The 21685-nt window shown below is 40.2% G+C and overlaps 1 protein-coding gene across 1 annotated transcript in view; it reads left to right on the forward strand.

Annotated features, from left to right (window-relative positions):
- Positions 1 to 21685, forward strand: part of IPCEF1 (interaction protein for cytohesin exchange factors 1) — a 145802-nt gene that overhangs the window by 71216 nt on the left and 52901 nt on the right. The window contains exons 4-5 of the mRNA XM_065931085.1: positions 1268 to 1307; positions 1929 to 2098. Of these exons, the coding sequence (XP_065787157.1) occupies positions 1268 to 1307; positions 1929 to 2098 (210 nt within the window). The remainder of the gene's footprint in view (positions 1 to 1267; positions 1308 to 1928; positions 2099 to 21685) is intronic.

Below are 21685 nucleotides of genomic sequence, written 5' to 3' on the forward strand. Positions count from 1 at the left end.
GTGTACAATCATATTAAATACTTATGAGACTTAGAGGATTGGAATTATAAATATCTTGATTTTACAAATGAAGGAAGTTGGTTTTGTGCTAAACTGACTTTTCCCTGGGTAACACAGCTACTAATTATAACAACTGTAAGTTGATTTCAGGTCTCTGAATTTAAAAATCCCATCTTACTTCCACTCGGTCATATTCCCTCTTCAAACATATAATAGAACCATTGTAATTATTAGAGCAATAGTTAGATGCAGAGGATATTAGCCAGGTGCATCTAGAATAACTTTATAAGATCTTGTAATAGGATTGCATACCAATTTTTAGAACTCCTCTTCGATTATATACATTTTTTTTTTCAAATTCTCCACTCAAAAGATTATGTCATTTAACCCTGACTGAATTCAGCTTAGATATCATGGAGGAAAAAAAATCACACACACACACAGAGCCAGTTGAAAGCATTTTTTTTCTATTTTTGTTTATAGTCTGATGATTTTACATGAATTGTTTAAAATGTACTGTGAAAAATGTGTATTTCAGATATAGCATCTTTTTTTTTCTAATTTAAATCTTAGAAAAGCTAGTATAAAATAGAAATTGGTAATTAATTTATCTTATTTAAGACAATATGTGAATTAAACCCCTGGCTGCAAATCAGAATCTCCCAATAAGGACGGTTGATAGGTACTTATACCTCACCAAAAGAGGTTGTGGGACTTCTTTTTCTGGGATGTTTAATTCATGTGGTTTGCATGCAACCCCGTGCAGGTAGCAGGACCATGAATTTAGTAGTCTGATGTAAACCTGTAGTTGTGTGAGATTGTAATGGTTGTCTTCCAGGTTTATTTAAATAACTGCTGCTCTTTAGAAATTGCACAAAATGAAGCATGCTATAAGTTTTTCTTCTCTCACAAAAAATAAAAGGGGAGATATTTTTATTATTTTTAAGAACTTGAGTGAACACTATCCTGTCATAACTAAAGTGGTAGTGAGAAAGGTGACTGTGGGTGGAAACAGGAAACATTAGTGATAAATGCTGTGTTAAGTCTGTTTTTCAGGTGCAGCTAGATGTCTATTGATTCTAATTAGCACATTTTGTGCCTCAGCTAGTAAGCGCCCCTTTAGCTCTGCTTGGAGAGTTTTTTTTTTTTTTTTTTTTTTAGCTTCCATCCTGCTCATAAACACTGCCACCTCCTCCCTCCTTCTCTCTTTACAAATGTTACAACACAATCAGAAATTTCCTCTTTTCTCTCCTTCCTGCATTTCCAGCAGGTTCCCTTGCGTCAGAAGCAGAGAAAGAAAACTCAAGGTAATTAGATCTTTTGTTTCTTTATCCCCTATGTGTGTGTGTGAGTGTCGTGTTCTCCTGGGTGTCTTCTTTGGGATCCGATTTTTGTCTGTCTTAATGCTCATGCCAGGACGTGGATGGCAGATTAATGGGGGGGGGGGGGTTCTTGTTTTTGGATCGATTTTAAGAAATGATGGCTTGCTGTTCATTTGGATTAATCTCCCGTGGTATGTCAATAGGTCTTACAAAGACTGGCACTGAGTCGGCAAGTGGCTGTGTTTCTAGGTGGGCATTAACCCTTTTCCATCTCTTGCATAACTACTGCTCTTATTGTTGAAACAAGCTGGTTAGTGCAGTGATGTGCCTGCCAGAATCATGATTTTCATGTTTTCAACTCACTCGATTGAAGAATGTTCTTAGACTTACACCTGCCTGTGTCTCACTGTTTCTTTGATCGTGTCCCTTCTAAGCACCAAATGAATGTTTAAAAATAAAATTGATACTTTATGTTTCACATTCACTTTGCGTAAATCTTGGTACAAAAATCCAACTTCCTGAAGGTAAACAGCGTACAGTTCCCTTTCACCCTGTCTTATAAATCAGGATACGACGTTACCTACTTTTTCATGTACTCATTTGCAGGTTTTTTCAGCATGAGTCGAAGGAGGATATCGTGTAAAGACCTGGGACATGCTGACTGCCAAGGGTGGCTCTATAAGAAAAAGGAGAAAGGAACTTTCCTAGGCAACAAATGGAAAAAGTTCTGGGTGGTCCTGAAGGGGTCGTCGCTGTACTGGTACTGCAATCAGCTGGTGAGTCCACTGTCTTCCTCCTCTTCCCTCTTCAACAAAGGGTGGGTCAGAGATCATGATGGAGCAGGTGGTCCCTGTGGGAAAGATCATTTCAAGTTCTGGGACTTGGAATAGAGCAAATAAACCAATAAGCTCTAGAAACTGCTTCTGTGGATATGTAGGTTTTTCTGTTGTACTTGGAGGAGAAAACCATCGGGCTTGACTGATCTTTGGTTGGAGGGGAGCATCCCAGTGTATACCTGTCTTGAAGGAGGATTTCAGGGCCTGTTAATGTTACTCTTCCATGAGAGATGCTAATCACTTCAGGATTTCCATGGACAACATGTGCTATGGACCCTTGACTTTGCTAAGATCTCTACTAAAAAAAGGGTCTCAACTTTAAGAAAAGTTGAGGGTATAAACTGATTTTGTCCACTGAAGCTGTTTCCATTTCTCCTCCTTCATTATTTTCTTTTCCTCTGACCTCCTCTATTGGGAGGTGTGTGTGTGCAGGGGTTGGTTTTGGAATCTCTAACCTGTGTGCCGACATTGTGTTGGTGACTGTCATCTCTTGTTTTTTGGCATGTACACTGATGGCTTTAAACTAATGATCCTCGGACAAGTCTTGATAAGAAAGTTGCCTAATTTATCCTGTAGCAGGCAGTGTACTTTTGAGATCTGTTTTGCAGGCGAGTTTTCTTTTGGAAAGGGCTGGAAATAAAGTTATTGTTAAAATGTGTGATGATCAAAATTTTTTAAAAATGTGTGCTGATCTTTCCTGGCTTGAGGCATCCTGAAAACAATGATGTTGTTGAATATTGACCAGAGATCTTTCAAAAAAGAACCCTGTCCACTAACCCCAAGTAGCCAATTGCTGATCTCAGGAGAGCTTGTTTCCCATTTCTGTCGAGTGAAGGTCAGCAATGGATGTCCTTTAATCTATTAAGGGGAAATCATTTAAAAATTGACCACAAGCCAGAACAGTTCTTTTTATGTGACGCCTTTCTTTTAAAACGTCTTGTGTATGCCCATCTCTCGAGCAACAGAGCTTTAGGGCAAATACTTTATAAATGTAAAATAAGTGCCCTGTGTAGTTTGAAGGTGAAATTTTCAGCTGAGAAATTTACATTCACTGGCCACTAATCGAAAACTTGAGTATCCACGTGACCCAAGGCACCTGTCCTGTAAGGATCTTGTTAAACTGAACTCAAATCCAACCCCAGTGTCCTGGAATCAGCTCCTTGTCTTGTGCCTCTCTCTGTACGCCCCCCACCCTGTTTCCTGCTCCCAAGTTTATTGCTTTTGTTTCAACCAAAATCTGGTACAACATTCTTCACTGTGTTTTACAAAAATATATATTTTTGAGTTTTAGCAATTTTATCAAAGATTTGGGAGGTTCACAAGTAAGAACAACCTTGCAGAATATGTCGTCCTCCAATGTCTCCTTGGTCTCTCTTTTGTTCTCCTCTTCTGGATACATTCCTCATCTCATCTAGCATGGAATGGTTTTATTTCAATTAAGGCAACCTTGGGCTGTGCTCTCACCTTCTATCCTAAGGATTTTTTTCCTAAACGAATACAGCTTCCTTCTTTTAATTTTTTTTAATGAGAAAGTTTAAGATTTGTTTATTATAAACTTTCAAATATGCAATACAGTATTATTTACTATAGTCACAGTATTGTACATTACATCCCTATGATTTATTTACTTTATAACTAACAGTTTGTACTTTTATTATCTTCACCCCTTTTGCTCACCCCTCAATCTCCACCTCAGACAGCCACCAACCTGTTATCTGTATTTCTGAGCTTGGGTTTGTTTCTTTCTTTTTTAAAGATTCTACATAAAAGTGAGAGCATACAGTATTCATCTTTGTCTAATTCATTTCACTTAGCATACTGCCTTCAAGGTCCATCCATGTTGTTGCAAGTGGCAGAATTTCATTATTTTTATAGCTGAATGTGTGTGTGTGTGTTAGTGGTTCAGGCGTGTGCGACTCTTTGTGACCCCATGGACTGCAGTCTGCCAGGCTCCTCTGTCCATGGGATTCTCCAGGCAAGAACACTGGAGTGCATTGCCATTCCTTCCTCCAGGGGATCTTCCTGACCCAGGGATTGAGCCCAAGTCTCTTGCATTACAGGCAGATTCTTTATCATCTAAGCCACCAGGGAAGCCTGTCAGAGCTGAATAATGTTCTATTATTTACATATCTCAGTCAGTTGAGTTCAGTCGCTTAATTGTGTCCAACTCTTTGTGACCCCATGGACTGAAGCATGCTCACATCCTTTTAATCCACTCAGCCATTGATGAACATTTGGATTGTTTCTGTATCTTGGCTACTGTAAATAATACAACTTCCTTCTTATGAAGGTTAATAAATTAGGGTTAATATAACTTTCTCCTCATTTATAATATTTTAGTCTTTTTCTTTTGGCAAGTTATAGTCTGCATGTTTTATGAAATGAGACGGCTTACTAATTTACTTTTTAATAGCTCTTTAGGAATTTTCTGAGACTGTTGGGAGCATTGGGTGTTGATGGAGCATAACACATCTGTGGGAAGTAAAAAAAGCTCAGAAATAAGCCTGGCATTAATTTCCTCATTCAATCGCATTTTTCCTCAAATATGTTCTGGGTGCTGTTCCTATCTTCATAGAATTGAATCCCCTCTGAACCACACATAGTTATAGAGTTGGCTTATTTGGCCTCATCAGTTCATTTGGCTTATTTCTCTTAAGGGAGCAATGAATTACCTATTTTAGGCATTAGGAATCTCATGCTTCCATAGGGAACAGCACTGTTGATGGAGACTTGATGAGAAGGAGGAAAGGGAGGTACCATCAAACCCCCTCGAGCGCCCCTGTCCTCAATTGCTGCCATACAAACACATGAAGCAACACTCAGGGAGCAAATCATGAATTTGAGTAGAAATAGATTAGCAACGTTGAATGGAGATAACTTATTGTTATCTGGCCAGAGAATTATCCTATTCAGCTAGTGGTATATAACAGAACAACCCTTTCAGCTCCCTAATTCTATGCTTCTGTATTATAGAGGAGTCACCTCTACACACACACACACACACACACACATACACCCTGACATCTTAATTATATGTTTGTTTTGGGGAAAAAAGGCTACTCAGTGAATACTTAATTAAGAGTCATAGTCCTGCCATCCGTGTGAATATCAACTGTGAAGTAAGAGTCAGACACATACCCTCAGGCTGAGAACATTTATTTACTTTAAGCCACTCCAGGAATTTAGACTCAATAAAGTAGCTCCCAAGGCATCTAAGCCTTATGAAGAAACTTCTTTTTCTTCTACCTTCCCTGTTCCCCATTCTTTTTCATACAGTAACAAAGCTGATAGTTTCATAGCCAGAGCCTCCTCTTACCAAAGGCCTGCCAAATGCCAAGGGAGAGTTGAAGTACCTTTCCTACATGCTTTTTTTTTTTTAAAACTCCTCCAAAATACCCTCTGATATAGCAGTTGTCACCACGTTTTGAATGTTGGGAGAAGGCTGAGACTCAGGGAACTCACACACATTCTCCAGGTGATCCAAGTCCTAATGGGGGTAAAGCAGATCCCCTTAAGCCCCTTAGACTTCTCAGCCCTAGGCTGTTGTCCTATGCCAACCTGATTCCATGCCGGGACCAGGATAAGCTTGGTCCCATGTGGTTCCAGCCCACTATTGTCTGCCTTCAGTGGGGCTCAGAAAGAGCAACTCTAGAGGTGAAATGTGAGGCTGGGCTTATGTGCAAGTCCAGCTGATGTCGTGGCATCCCTCTGCTTGTCGCTCCTGTTCCCTGACAACCTGAGGAGACAGCTCTGTCACCTCTCTCAGGGTTTTGTTATTGTCGTTACCTGGTAACCGACACTTGGGGTACTTCCTTCTTCCATCACTCTTTGCTGCTTTAAAAAATGCTACGCAGATTTTCTTGAGAAAGGTCAAGTCCAGACATTCATCTATCGCTTTTCACACCCTATCTTATGTGCATAGAATCTCATGCTGCACACAAGAATTTATGCCATGTTTTACAAAACCATATTCAAGTTGAACAGCCTTAAAAATCCAGGCTGTTTAAAATCCTGGATTGAAATCCATACAAGTGCTTTTCCTTGCCCCTAAAGTACCAGTTCATTTCCTGGCTCCTGATAATCTCCTGGCCTATATCTGTCTTACTCTCCCCGCCCTCTATATTGCCACCCAAGCTGCAACTGCAGAACTAATTTTAATTCTTTATTAATGGCGTGTATGCCAGCTCTCTCTTTAAGCCTTTGCATATGCTGTTTATTGGCTCAGATAACTCTTTGTCTTCACCCCCTAAAGTCTTTCTCCCACTCAATCCCATCAAGCTTACTCTTCCTCCTAAGTTAAATATTAGGTTGAATAGCTGATCCCCTTAATGTCCTTACCTTTCCTCTGACCCAGATTAGGCCCCCTCTTCTATGCCCATGGCAGCCTATACTTAATACTTATTACACTTATCTTCCTCTTTTGTACATCTTGTGTGTGTTTAGTTGCTCAGTCATGCCCAACTCCGTGTGACCCTGTGGACTGTAGCCTGCCAGGCTCCTCTGTCCATGGAGTTCTCTAGGCAAGAATGCTGGAGTGGGTTGCCATGCCCTCCTCCAGAGGATCTCCCCGACCCAGGGATTGAAACCTGGTTTCCTATATTGCAGTTGAATTCTTTACAGTCTGAGCCACCAGGGAAGCCCGTACATCTTGTTGATCTTGCTGTTTTCCATAACGGATAATAATCTCTGTAGAGCAAGATTGCGTATATCTTTAGCACCTTAGACAGTGTCTGACACTTAACAGGCACTCATGTTGTATTTGTTGGTTTTATAAATAAACAAGATTTAGGAATCACCAGCATTTACCTTACCCATGGGAGTTTTGAGAAATGGGCTGGTGAGTAAAGGTGGCTTTTGATGGAAAATAATTTTCCAGTAAAATTACCTCTATTAAAAATAAAATAGTCATACCTAGTCAAGTCTGTTCTTAAAAATACAGGACAAGATCCAATTTGAGATTTGCTAGAAGGGTTCCACGGTCCCAAATAGGTCCCACACAGCTGCTTGCTCCCATTTTACTAACATCTTCCTAGAGTTTGCTTTATTAGATTCTTTCTAACCATGGCCTCTGGCTGAAAACAAGGGTTTATTGATCCAGATCACCAGGTTGGGGCAGAAATGTTGAAAGAGAGAAGGAAGGCTTCCCAGGGAGTCCCCTCCACCTGGATTCCAGGCACATCTGAAGACTGATGTTTGGGATCAGTGTCTTCCCTCTGGAGGAGGAGAGACAAAGTTTTGAATTATTGTTTTCTTTCAGGCATGTTGCTATGATATAGTGACAGGATAGGTCCTTAAGATGTGATTACTCATTGGTGAAAAAAAAGTATCTTATATTTTTTTCAGCTTTTAGATTTCCCCTTTTGCTATAACTTATTTTTCTTTTCTAAGAATTCTTCATTAAAACTTTGCATAGTTCCTTGAGAAATATGTTGTAGATTTTATTTATACCCAAGACTGACCATGTGGTAAAAGTGAAGTCGCTTAGTTATGCCCAACTCTTTGCGACCCCATAGACTGTAGCCTACGAGGCTCCTCAATCCATGGGATTTTCCAGGCAAGAGTACTGGAATGGGTTGCAACTTCCTTCTCCAGAGGATCTTCCCGACCCTGGGATCGAACCTGGGTCTCCTGCATTGTAGGCAGATGCTTTACCATCTGAGCCACCAGGGAAGCCTGATCATATGGTAAATATTATATATATTATTTTGTTATATAATCCACTTAAAATCAATGAGGTTCTTAAACGTTTCTACTCACTGAGCATTTAATCATCTTGGTGGTGTATCTTCCTACTTTATCTAAAGGCATATGTGAGGCAAAATTCATCAAGGGAACATAAAATTAGGCTAGTATAAAACTTGGAGACATTGCCTAAACAATTTAGGCTTTAATTACAAAGCACAGTTTACTATTAATTACAGATAACAGATATTAAAATTCTCTTTCTAAATGAGCCAAACATGAAAAGTTTATCATCTATCCTTCCATTCATCCACCTACCCACCCATTTACATATCCTCCCATCAGTATTTATTGAGGACTTAAAAATAATTTGGACTAACTAGTAGATGTAGATGTTATAAATGTGGAATTAGAAATAAATGAGAGACTGTGATTCTTCACTCTGTTAAGAGCTTACAGACTTGTGGACACAAAAAGACCTGTGTAAATGACATGATCAAGGAAAAATTGGTGAAGAAAATGGCTCTGAGAGTGAGCAATACAGATGAATTCTGTAACATTCGGGGTAAAGAGAAATATTTTTGGTTGAATGTGGGAGAGTTCTGCCAAGCAACTTTTATTCCTGGAAGATTCTTTTCCCTTTCTGTCTAGGAAGGTGTGTTTTTCCTTATCTCATCGTTTTCCAAAGCTATGTGATTTCCTTGATCAAAGAGGTCAGCCTTCTTTACTGGATAAACACAATTTTCACCAGCAAAAAAGGATTATTCCTATGGATTGCAGTGAATTTAGAAAATCTTCATGGACAAGACTTTCTTAAGATCAGCCTTGGATAACAGTTTTTATTATTTTTTATTTTTTAAGGACAGAGGGTAAGAGGGTGGGCATTCCAGTCCGGGGACTAATGTGAACAAAGGAATGAAAATATAAATGAACTGTGCCAACCCATTGTGTTAGGTATTATACTGAGTTCTCATAAAGCTTGGCAAGACAGAGTTTGTTATTCCCATTTTTCAAGGCATTTATTGAAGCTCAGGGAATTTAAGTAACTTGCTCAAACCTGTTTAAGGAGTAAGTGGCAGGACTGGAATTCGGAACAAGATCTACTGGTACTAAAGTCAGGCTACATGACCTCCCCCGTTTAGAGATGAGCGAGAATCAGTGACATGCACATGGTAGGAATGTGGGTTTGATCAGTAGGCAGTAGGGAGCCACTGCAGCTTCTTGAGTCTGAAGATGACCTCATGAAATTGGGGTGTGAAAACACCATCCGAACAGTAATATAGGGGCTATGTGCTGGGCTGTGCCCAGTCGCTTCATTCGTGTCTGACTCTGTGACCCCTGGACTGTAGCCCGCCAGGCTCCTCTGTCCATGGGATTCTCCAGGCAGGAATACTGGAGTGGGTTGCCATGCCCTCCTCTGGGGGATCTTCCCCACCCAGGAATCGAGCCCATATCTCTGGCATCTCCTGCATTGTAGGCCATTTCTTTACCCAGTTAACTACCTGGGAAACCCATTAACACACTCAGTTAAGTTCAGTTCAGTTGCTCAGTCATGTCCAACTCTTTGCGACCCCATGAATCGCAGCATGCCAGGCCTCCCTGTCCATCACCAACTCCCGGAGTTTACTCAAACTCATGTCCATCGAGTTGGTGATGCCATCCAGCCATCTCACCCTCTGTTGTCTCCTTCTCCTCCTGCCCCCAATCCCTCCCAGCATCAGGGTCTTTTCCAAAGAGTCAACTCTTCGCATGAGGTGGCCAAAGTACTGGAGTTTCAGCTTTAGCATCAGTCCTCCCAATGAACACCCAGGACTTATCTCCTTTAGGATGGACTGGTTGAATTTCCTTGCAGTCCAAGGGACTCTCAAGAGTCTTCCCCAACACCACAATTCAAAAGCATGAATTCTTTGGTGCTCCACCTTCTTTATAGTCCAACTTTCACATCCATACATGACCACTGGAAAAACCACAGCCTTGACTAGACGGACCTTTGGTGGCAAAGTAATGTCTCTGCTTTTTAATATGCTGTCTATGTTGGTCATAACTTTCCTTCCAAGGAGCAAGCGTCTTTTAATTTCATGGCTGCAATCACCATCTGCAGTGATTTTGGAGCCCCCTAAAATAAACTCTGACACTGTTTCCACTGTTTCCCCATCTATTTGCCATGAAGTGATGGGACCAGATGCCATGATCTTAGTTTTCTGAATGTTGAGCTTTAAGCCAACTTTTTCACTCTCCTCTTTCACTTTCATCAAGAGGCTTTTTAGTTCCTCTTCACTTTCTGCCATGAGGGTGGTGTCATCTGCATATCTGAGGTGATTGATATTTCTCATAGCAATCTTGATTCCAGCTTGTGCTTCTTCCAACCCAGCGTTTCTCATGATGTACTCTGCATATAAGTTAAATAAGCATGGTGACAATATACAGCCTTGACGTACTCCTTTTCCTATTTGGAACCAGTCCGTTGTTCCATGTCCAGTTCTAACTGTTGCGTCCTGACCTGCATATAGGTTTCTCAGGAGGTAGGTCAGGTGGTCTGGTATTCCCATCTCTTTCAGAATTTTCCACAGATTATTGTGATCCACACAGTCAAAGGCTTTGGCATAGTCAATAAAGCAGAAATAGATATTTTTCTGGAATTCTCTTGCTTTTTCATAGATCCAGAGGATGTTGGTAATTTGATCTCTGGTTCCTCTGCTTTTTCTAAAACCAGCTTGAACATCTGGAAGTTCTCGGTTCACGTATTGCTGAAGCCTGGCTTGGAGAATTTTGAGCATTACTTTAGTAGCGTGTGAGATGAGTGCAGTTGTGCGGTAGTTTGAGCATTCTTTGGGATTGCCTTTCTTTGGGATTGGAATGAAAACTGACCTTTTCCAGTCCTGTGGCCACTGCTAAGTTTTCCAAATTTGCTGGCATATTGATTGCAGCACTTTCACAGCATCATCTTTTAGGATTTGAAATAGCTCAACTGGAATTCCATCACCTCCACTAGCTTTGTTCATAGTGATACTTTCTAAGGCCCACTTGACTTCACATTCCAGGATGTCTGGCTCTACATGAGTGATCACACCATTGTAATTATCTGGGCTGTGAAGGTCTTTTATGTACAGTTCTTCTGTGTATTCTTGCCACCTCTTCTTAATATCTTCTGCTTCTGTTAGGCCCATACCATTTCTGTCCTTTATCAAACCCATCTTTGCATGAAATGTTCTCTTGGTATCTCTAATTTTCTTGAAGAGATCTCTAGTCTTTCCCATTCTGTTGTTTTCCTCTATTTCTTTGCATTGATCACTGAAGAAGGCTTTCTTATCTCTCCTTGCTATTCTTTGGAATTCTGCATTCAAATGGGAATATCTTTCTTTTTCTCCTTTGCTTTTCGCTTTTCTTCTCTTCACAGTTATTTGTAAGGGCTTCTCAGACAGCCATTTTGCTTTTTTGCATTTCTTTGCCATGGGGATGGTCTTATTCCTGTCTCCTGTACAGTGTCACAAACCTCCATCCATAGTTCATTAGGCACTCTGTCTATCAGGTCCAGTCCCTTAAATCTATTTCTCACTTCGATTATATAATCATAAGGGATTTGATTTAGGTCATACCTGAGTGATCTAGTAGTTTTACCCACTTTCTTCAGTTTAAGTCTGAATTTGGCAATAAGGAGTTCATGGTCTGAGCCACAGTCAGCTCTGGGTCTTGTTTTTGCTGACTGTATAGAGCTTCTCCATCTTTGGCTGCAAAGAATATAATCAATCTGATTTTGGTGTTGACCATCTGGTGATGTACATGTGTAGAGTCTTCTCTTGTGTTGTTGGAAGAGGTTGTTTGCTATGACCAGTGCGCTCTCTTGACAAAACTCTATTAGCCTTTACCCTGCTTCATTCCATACTCCAAGGCCAAATTTGCCTATTACTCCAGGTGTTTCCTGACTTCCTACTTTTGCTTTCCAGTCCCCTATAAAGAAAAGGACATCTTTTGGGGGTGTTAGTTCTAAAAGGTCTTGTAGGTCTTCATAGAACCATTCAACTTCAACTTCTTAAGTGTTACTGGTTGGAGCATAGGCTTGGATTACCGTGATATTGAATGGTTTGCCTTGGAAATGAACAGAGATCATTCTGTCATTTTTGAGATTACATCCAAGTACTGCATTTCAGACTCTTTTGTTGACCATGATGGCTACTTCATTTCTTCTAAGCGATTCCTGCCCACAGCAGTAGATATAATGGTCATCTGAATTAAATTCACCCATTCTAGCCCATTTTAGTTTGCTGATTCCTAGAATGTCGACGTTCACTCTTGCCATCTCTTGTTTGACCACTTCCAATTTGCCTTGATTCATGGACCTAACATTCCAGGTTCCTATGCAATATTGCTCTTTACAGCATTGGACCTTGCTTCTATCACCAGTCCCATCCACAACTGGGTATTGTTTTTGCTTTGGCTCCATCCCTTCATTCTTTCTGGAGTTATTTGTCCGCTGATCTCCATTAGCATATTGGGCACCTACTGACCTGGGGAGTTCCTCTTTCAATGTCCTATCATTTTGCCTTTTCATACTGTTCATGGGGTTCTCAAGGCAAGAATACTGAAGTGTTTTGCCATTCCCTTCTCCAGTGGATCACATATTGTCAGACCTCTCCACCATGACCCGTCTGTCTTGGGTGGTTCTACACGGCAAACAAACAAACGATCCTACCTCCCCAAACAAGGTCACCTCAATTCCCTGCCCTGCCCCACAGTAAAAAACATGAATATAGCAGTTCAGAATTCATCTTTATCTGCTCCCTGCTCCATCAATGGAAGTTTAAAGTTATGATTTTTTTAGACTTTCAATTTTTTGTATATAGAATATAAACTTGTATTAGGTAGCTGATTTTTTTAAAAAATTCATGGAGAGACAGAAGCAATAACTTTAAACTAACACCTTCTACATTTTCTGATTACTGTTCAACTTGCAAAATTTTGCAAATTTAGCAAAAAGCAAAATTTTCATGGTGTTTACCTCAAATCTTATTGCTTTACAGCTGTGGCATACCCTCCATTAAAAATAAAAAGATGAAGCAGTCAATCCAGTGATTAATTTAACATGGCTTTCATTGGGAAAAGTGGGGAAGGGGAAGAGGGGGTCATGACGAAGAGGAGACCAATAGACAAAAAATGTAAATTAAACATACAATGGTTTTCTTAAAAAGAAGAAGAAGAAGAAGAAGAAGAAAATGTTATTTTCAACAAAAGGGGAAAAAAGCATTGAAAGCCCATGAGTCAAGCCATAGCCAAAACCATATTCTATTTTAAGTAGCTTTTCTTTTTTTTCCCCTCTTTTTTTTCCCTTTTTTAAAAATAAAATCTCTCCCCAAACCATCATCACTTTTAATCTTCCCCAAACTTGGCTTCATCTTCAGTCTGGGGAAGATGATATAGGGGCTATATTGGAGTAATATAGGCGCTCTGATGATATAGGGGCAATATTGGATGATATATATATCCTATAGGATGATATAAGGGCAGTATATAGAATTATATATATATATGTATATATATCTCCTATAGGATGATATAGGCAATGGCAATATAGGGGCTATATTGGAGTAATATAAGGGCTCTGATGATATAGCGGCAATATCGGATGATATATATATCCTATCGGATGATATAGACGCAATGGCAATATAGGGGCTATATTGGAGAATAAAGGAGCTTTCAGAGGGTCAGTTAGGAGATGGTGACAAAATACAGTTGTTGAAACATGAACTCCTAGACTGGAGGGTAAACTAAAAATTTAGGACACACTACACAATAAGTCGGAGAAGGCAATGGCACCCCACTCCACAACTCTTGCCTGGAAAATCTCATGGATGGAAGAACCTGGTAGGCTGCAGTCCATGGGGTCGCTAAGAGTCGGACATAGCTGAGCGACTTCACTTTCACTTTTCACTTTCACACATTGGAGAAGGAAATGGCAACCCACTCCAGTGTTCTTGCCTGGAGAATCCCAGGGACGGGGGAGCCTGGTGGGCTGCCGTCTATGGGGTTGCACAGGGTCGGACACGACTGAAGCGACTTAGCAACAGCAGCAGCAGCAGCACACAAGAGGGGCTTCCCAGGTGGTGCGAGTCTTAGAGAAGTGAGTGAAAGTTGCTCAGTCATGTCCAACTCTTTGCGACCCATGGGCTGTACAGTCCATAGAATTCTCCGGGCCAGAATCACTAGAGTGGGTAGCCTTTCCCTTCTCCAGGGGATCTTCCCAGCCCAGGGATTGAACCCATGTCTCCTGCATTGCAGGTGGATTCTTTACCAGATAAGCCACAAAGGAAGCCCAGAAGTCATACAGAAGGGAAGCCAAGGGAAGTTGTAGAGAACCAGCCTGCCAATGTAGGAGATGTAAGGGATGTGGGTTTGATCCCTGGGTTGGAAAGATCACCTGGAGGAGGGTGTGGCAACCCACTCCAGTATTCTTGCCTGGAGAATCCCATGGACAGAGGAGCCTGGAGGGCTATGGTCCATAAGGTCACAAAGAGTCTGACACAACTGAAGTGACTTAGCATGAACACACACAGTAAGTTAGGGAAAGGTATGTGGAGCACTTGGTATAGGACACAAAATACTTGAATCTAAAACAAATCCAAGTTTTAGAGCATGAGGAGACTAGGAAAATAATATGAAAATTGAGGAAGTACAAGTCTGTTGGTAAAAATGTGAAGTTTCGCTTAGACTCATTGTCAGTGACTTTTCTGGTTTATCTTAGTTTTGTACACTCTTTGCATAAATCTACTAGGAAACCCATGTTCTTTAGTAGTAAAGTAACCATTTACTGATGCCTTTTGTGCTGTTGCATCAGTGATTCAAGGGAGCCCAGGGACCCCTGGGCCTCATACAGAAAAAGGCGAATCACCAACTCTTTATTTCATAAACACTTTTGGTAAACTGGTGAGGTTTGTGTGTTAATATAGGGTTTAATGGGCTTCCCTGATAGCTCAGTTGGTAAAGAGTCTGCCGGCAATGCAGAAGACCCCAGTTCGATTCCTGGGTTGGGAAAAGCCGCTGGAGAAGGGATGGACTACCCACTCCAAATGAAGTTGCTCAGTCGTGTCTGACTCTTTGTGACCCCATGGGCTGTATCCTACCAGGCTCCTCCATCCATGGGATTTCCCAGGCAGGAATACTGGAGTGGGTTGCCATTTCCTTCTCCAGAGGATCTTCCCAACCCAGGGATTGAACCCAGGTCTCCCACATTATAGTCAGATGCTTTACTATCAGAGGAGTCACACTCCACTCCAGAATACCTATTGTACAGACCTTGCAGTTCTTTGACAATTCAACCTGCCAGCCCAAATGTGACTGACTTTCCCCCTCACTGCCTGAATGATTCCACGTGTCTGCAGGTTCAAGTAACCGTGACTATATCAGATGTTTTCAGTATTCAGCTCTATATTCAAGTCATGTGAATTTTGGAAGATCTTAGGTTTGAAAGGGATTTTTCTTAGAATCAGTTTTATGAGAATCTCTACAGAAAAGACTAATACGGAATTTGGATTAAACTGAATATACCTTTGCAGAAAAGGTTACTTGAAAGCCTGAATTTCCCTTTTTATGAGAAAACTGCTCTGAAAGTTTCACTCAATATAGAGCACCTTTTTTTTTTTCCCACCATAAGAAAATAAGAAATGGGTTAATTCTCCCTTTGAAAGAGTTGTTGACGTTTTCTTAACTTTTATTAGTAATCACTTATTAGCATAGATTTTGGGGAAAATGTCTGAACAAGTTTAGCATAGGTTGAAAAAAAGTCTGTAGGAATTTATATTGCAATCAGAGCTTATTATATTCTTTTTTTTTCTTTTCCCCAGTATAATGGGAACACCTGAGGGCATATTTTTTATCTCTCTGGTTTTAACCGTGTCTCTAGAGACTTCCCTGGCAGTCCAGTGGTTAAGACTCTGGGCTTCCACTGCAGGGGGCATGGGTTCGATCCCTGATCAGGCAACTAAGATCCCAGATGCTGCCTGGCGTGCTGCAGTCCATGGGGTCTCAAAGAATCAGACGTGACTGAACAACAATGCTGCATGGAGCAACCAAGAAAAAAAAAGTCAGTGATCAGCATTCAGGGTTATCCTCCTTGAATACTGGTGACCCCCTTGGTCTTGGGATATCACTGAATGTATAGAGTAAATGACACACCCAGAAAGTGAAAAAAAAAAAAAAAAAAGCCAAAAAACAGAAAATTGTGTCCCTGGAGCCTAGAACCAGTAGGCACAGAATAGACACCAATCAGTTTTTTAAGTACAATTACTTAATTATCACATTACATAATTGTCAATTATTTATATAAATCAATTAATCAAAGCATGTTGAACACCTGATTATTCCTGGAGTTCTACCATTCATAAAGGATCTTATGAATGATGGGCTTCTAATTTGTTTGATCTCTGTATTCATTGTTGTAGCCAACAACCAGCTTCTGAGAATATCCCAAACAAAATTCCAGTATTTAACAATGCTTCTTCAGTGAAGGCAATTCGAACCACTTAAGTAAAACGGATACACTTGTTGCCAACCATGTTTCTGGAAGGTGTATGGGAAGGGAGAATGAGAAGGTGAAATGTATGGACAGGTCCACATAGGGCCTAAGATTTTTTAGCAGCTGGAAGTGAGTGGTTATCCGCAAGATGATGACTTGAATGAAAAGAGAAAACGCGACAGTTTAGGTACCACTTGAAAGCCTGAATTTAGGAATGACTGAAAACGTTTTGAATTCTCTTCCTTCCCTCATTATAATTCAGGTATGTAGAAAAGATCTTTAAAATGGACGCTTGGTTTTGATTTAATGTATTTGTTGTCTGTGATGCTATCACCATCCTAACATTTATTAGGTGATTAATAAATTACCTAATTTATTAATAAATAAATTACCTAATTTATTAATAAATGTCCTAACATTTGTTTTCCTTGGTAGGCCCCTGAATGCATTTCTAAAATAATGGTTCCCCACCCATAGCTTTATTTATTTATTAAAAATTTTATTGGAGTGTCGTTGCTTTATAATGTGCCAGTTTCTACTGTATAGCAAAGTGAAACAACTAGAAGATATACTTGGGATTGACCTATATCTGGTATTGATTCTAGGATAAAATAGAAAACTAATGAGAACTTACTGTTTAGCACAGGGAACTCTACTCGATGCTCTGTGGAAACCGAAATGGGAAGGAAATCCAAAAAAAGAGTAGAGACACGTACACCCATAGCTTTATGACCAGGGCAATCTGTAACTGAGGCAGGCTGTCCTTTATGACTTCTTGTTGCTAAATTCACACAGTATGGGAACAGTTGCCGACGTTGCCAATATTATTTTCCTTTCAATTCTTTCCAAACTTTGCCGAAGAGGTTGTGAAATACCAGGACTGTGAAATATTCGACCTGTTGTCTTGTTCTCAGGGCAGGTCCATGGTGTTTGGGCGCTGCTGCTTTGACGGAGGATCCCAGGGGTCATGACGTCGGCTGGGCTGTCAGGGGATAGTCCTCAGCTCAAGGCAGGGACTGGAATGCCCTCGGGATCAGCGTTATCTCGTCTCCTCTCCTCTGGTGCGCAGTGCCTAGTGCTTCTGCTGGTGTTTCCATCACCTTCTCTGTTTTACTTCATCTTTTCTGGGTGGAATCCAGCTTCTTGCTTCTCAGAAATTTAAATAATTTTTAAAATGCCTTAAATAATTAAGAAGATGGTTTAAAATGTCAGACAGATATGGGGAGAAACAGAAAGAAATAAGTGAATTGAGATCATTTATTTATTTAAATGAATTATGATCCCATGACCTTGATGCAGTCACTCCAAACATTTTGGTGTATGTGTTTCCAACCATTTTTCTGTGTTTTCCAAAAATACAGTTATACCAAGCATGAGATCATAACTTGATTTTCTCACTAAGCAATTATTACAAAAATATTTTCATGTCTATATGCTATATATGTATATATATCCACAGCATCATTTCTAATGGCTGTATACATATGGATATATTATGTTCACTAATGCATAGAATTTGAAATCAGAAATCTTGGTTTTTAAAATTCTTTAAAACAGCTAACAGTAAATAGAATTTACAAACACATATACTAAGTTGAATGTAAAGCAAGATGTGTTTAACTTATAGTGTATGTTTATATGGGCTTCTAGGGTGGCGCTAGTGGTAAAGAACCTGCCTGCTAATGCAGGAGACGTACAAGATGTGGGTTTGGTCCCTGGGTCAGGAAGATTCCCCCGGAGAAGGGAATGGCAACCCACTCCAGTATTCTTGCCTAGATAATTCCATGGCTAGAGGAGCCTCGAGGGCTCATGAAGAGTCAGACATCACTGAAGCAATTTAGCATGCAAGTGTGTTTAATATATGTGCATTTATATGGTTATTGATATGCATATAAATGTATTGATAGGTGAATGTGAGTGTGAGTGAGTGTGTGTGTGTGTATGTGTGTGTGTATCTCGGTTATTCTTTTAAATGAGCAGGCAGGAAGGTGAGTTTTGCCAGCATGGGAAGGAAGGACAGATGTCACAGGGTCCATAGTCCTGCCCTTTCATACTAAGCTGTCTCATCCTAGGTCAGTGATGTAACTCAATATTCATTTTCCTTATAAATACCTTTTGACCAAGAATACCATCCCTACGTAATTCTGAGTGGTTGTGAGAAGATTAAATGCATTTTAAGGCAATATATAAAAGATCAAAGGAATACATATAATGGCAAATTTGTGTACACTTTAGATGAAATGTGTGTATATAGCATTGTGATTTAAGGATGCAGAAGGGTTGTGCTAAGGATTTTCTTCTTTTTATATATATATATTTTTCATTTATTTTTATTAGTTGGAGGCTAATTACTTTACAGTATTGTAGTGGCTTTTCCATACATTGACATGAATCAGCCTTGGATTTACATGTGTTCCCCATCCCGATCCTCCCTCCCACCTCCCTCCCCATCCCATCCCTCTGGGTCTTCCCAGTGCACCAGCCCCGAGCACTTGTCTCATGCATCCAACCTGGGCTGGCGATCTGTTTCACACTTGATAATATACATGTTTCAATGCTATTCTCTCAGAGCATCCCACCCTCGCCTTCTCCCACAGAATCCAAAAGTCTACTAGAAATGTTTGCTTTTGTTTTGGCAGCAATGGCTGTTGTGTGCTAGTGATTCTAAAGTACTCCTACTGACCTATGTAAAGGGTGATTTTTAAGCCATAAAACAGGAAAGTGAACTAGGAGGCCCTGGGGGGATTCTCCAGTACAGTAGTTCCTAACCTGGAGTAAGAGCTTAGGTAATATGTGATTTAGTGATGAAGGCTGTGTGCACATTTTCCAAACAATAAAATGAGAAGTGACCCATGGGATGAGCTGAACTTTTGGTTAGATTTGAGGATTTTCCTGAGAAGTCATTATTTGAAGATTTATCGTCCCCCCCGGAGCAAGCTTTTTAAGGTCCAAGGGACCAGATGCTTCTACTGACAAGTTAGCTGATAAACTCATCTGTCATCGTCATGCTGTGTTTGGTTTTCCATAAAGCGTGTTTCAAACACATTTTGAAAGGAAGCTATGCAGTGGAAGTGAAAAAAATATATATATATAGAATATTTTTTAAAGGAGCCAGAATTTAGAACATGTTTGAAACAATGTCTTCAAAAAGGATAAAAGGGACTTCTATTGTGATTCAGTGGTTAAGACTCCGTGCTTCCAATGCAGGGGGTGAGGGGTGTGGGTTTGATCCCTGATAGGGGAACTAAGATCCCACATACTGCACAGCATCCTCTCCTCCCCTCTCCCCCACCCACCAAGTAAATAAATGAAAAGGACACAAGGAAATGACATCTTAGAGTTGAAGTTGTCCCTAGAGTCAAAATCAGGAGGATGCTCACTTCTCTGATGCTGTAGCCACTCATCACTTGGGCCAGCCCCTCACCCTCTCTGGGCCTTCTTTCTTATCTGTTAGACTGGAATGGGAATCACTGGCTCTTCCCGGGAAAGAGGCAGTCTCATGAACAGTGTGTTAACCACTGATATTTTCCTATTGGAATCTTAGGAAACTTCCTGTGGCAAATGCATTCTCATCCTTCACTGACAAATAATGATTTCCACATTTTTTGGAATTTATTTTTGGAAAATTGTGGTACCTCAAACATAACATGCACTCTCCCATCTTAACCATTTTTAAGGGTATAGTTCAGTGGCATTAAGTACATTCACATTATTGTGCAAACGTATCCAGAACTCTTACCATCTTATAAAACCACAGTGCTATCTTCACTGAACAATAACTCCTATTCCTTCTTACCTCCACCTCTGGCAACTACCATTCTACTTTCTTTCTTCATGAATTTGACTATTCTTGGTACCCCATTCAACTGGAATCATGCAGTATTTGTTCTTTCATGACTGGCTTATTTCACTAAATGTAATGTCTTCAAGGGTTCACTGCATCATACTGTGGCATGTGTTAGAATTTTCTTCCTTTTTAAGGCTCAATAATATCCCATTGTATGTGTAGGCTACATTTTACTTACCTGTCATATCTACTGATGGCCTCTTGGATTGTACCCACCTTTTGGATATGGTGAATAATGCTGCTGTGATTATGGGTATACGGAAGTCTTTTTGAGACCCTTCTTTCAATTCTTTTGGCTACATACCCAGAAGTGAAATTGCTGGATCATGTGATAAGTCTATTTTTAATTCTTTGAGGAACTGTCATACTGTTTTTTTTTTTTCTTTTTATGGTGACCATTTCACATTCCCACCAGTGGTGCACAGGGGTTCCCTTTTCTCTGCATCTTCACCACCGTTTGCTATTTTCTGTTTTTTTTTGTTTGTTCTTGTTTTTGGATAGTAGCCATACTAGCAGATATGAGGTAGTGTCTCGTTGTGGTTTTGATTTGCATTTCCCTAATGATTTGTCACCTTGAACATCTTTTCATGTGCCTTTTGGGCATTTATATATCTTCTTTGGACAACTGTCTTTTCCCAGTGGAGTCTGTTTAGCTGTGGCTGAGCAGTAACTTAATGGCTCTCAAGAAACTCATGGAAGCAGTTTGAAGAGATTTGAAAGTTTCTGGAGTATTGGAAGATTTGATATGCATGGCGTGAAGGCACAATTATGTGCTATAATAACCGTGATTTTGAAACAAGTTACCTTATTTTTCTTATTTCTCTAAACTTCTAATATTAACACAGCAGACTTCAGATTTTCTTAAATGATGTTCCTTTATTTATTCTTCCCTCACTCCTGCTCTAGCCATGGATGGAAGATGAACTTTATTGGGAAACAAGACACGTAGCTTGTTCTCTAATAGTGGCATTTAGTCAAATGTCTTCCTGTTCATTTAAAAATTTTCCTTCCCGTTTAGTGCTCTTTCTTCCCTTTTTTTTTTTCCTGACCATGCTGCCGAATAGATCAACTCTAAGTAGGTGGAAGTAATAGCGTCTCTAGGGTTTTAAGGTTTCTAAAAGACTGGTGGGAGTTGAAGCTGGATGTGGAAGATCACAAATGGCCTTCCGTGCTAAGGCTTGTGCCCTGTGGGGAGGATTTTATATTACAGAGGACAATAATAGAAGATTCTTTTATGCTATAATTTCCACCTTGTTCTGATAATGATATTTCAGAAGATAATGACTACCTTTGTATGTCAGACTGCCAGAAAATTCACTGGTAACTTAATTTCATTAAAACTATGGTTTCATAGGGAGAGAATGGAAGAATGTAAATAAACATGGCTAGCCAGGAGAGCTGATTTACAGGTCATAGTGTGAGATGCCAGTCACTTGTGTGTGTGCGCACTCAGTCACTAAGTTGCATCTGACTCTTTGAGACCCCATGG

Source organism: Muntiacus reevesi, chromosome 3 (assembly GCF_963930625.1).
Source record: "Muntiacus reevesi chromosome 3, mMunRee1.1, whole genome shotgun sequence".
In the NCBI taxonomy this organism is placed as follows: domain Eukaryota; kingdom Metazoa; phylum Chordata; class Mammalia; order Artiodactyla; family Cervidae; genus Muntiacus; species Muntiacus reevesi.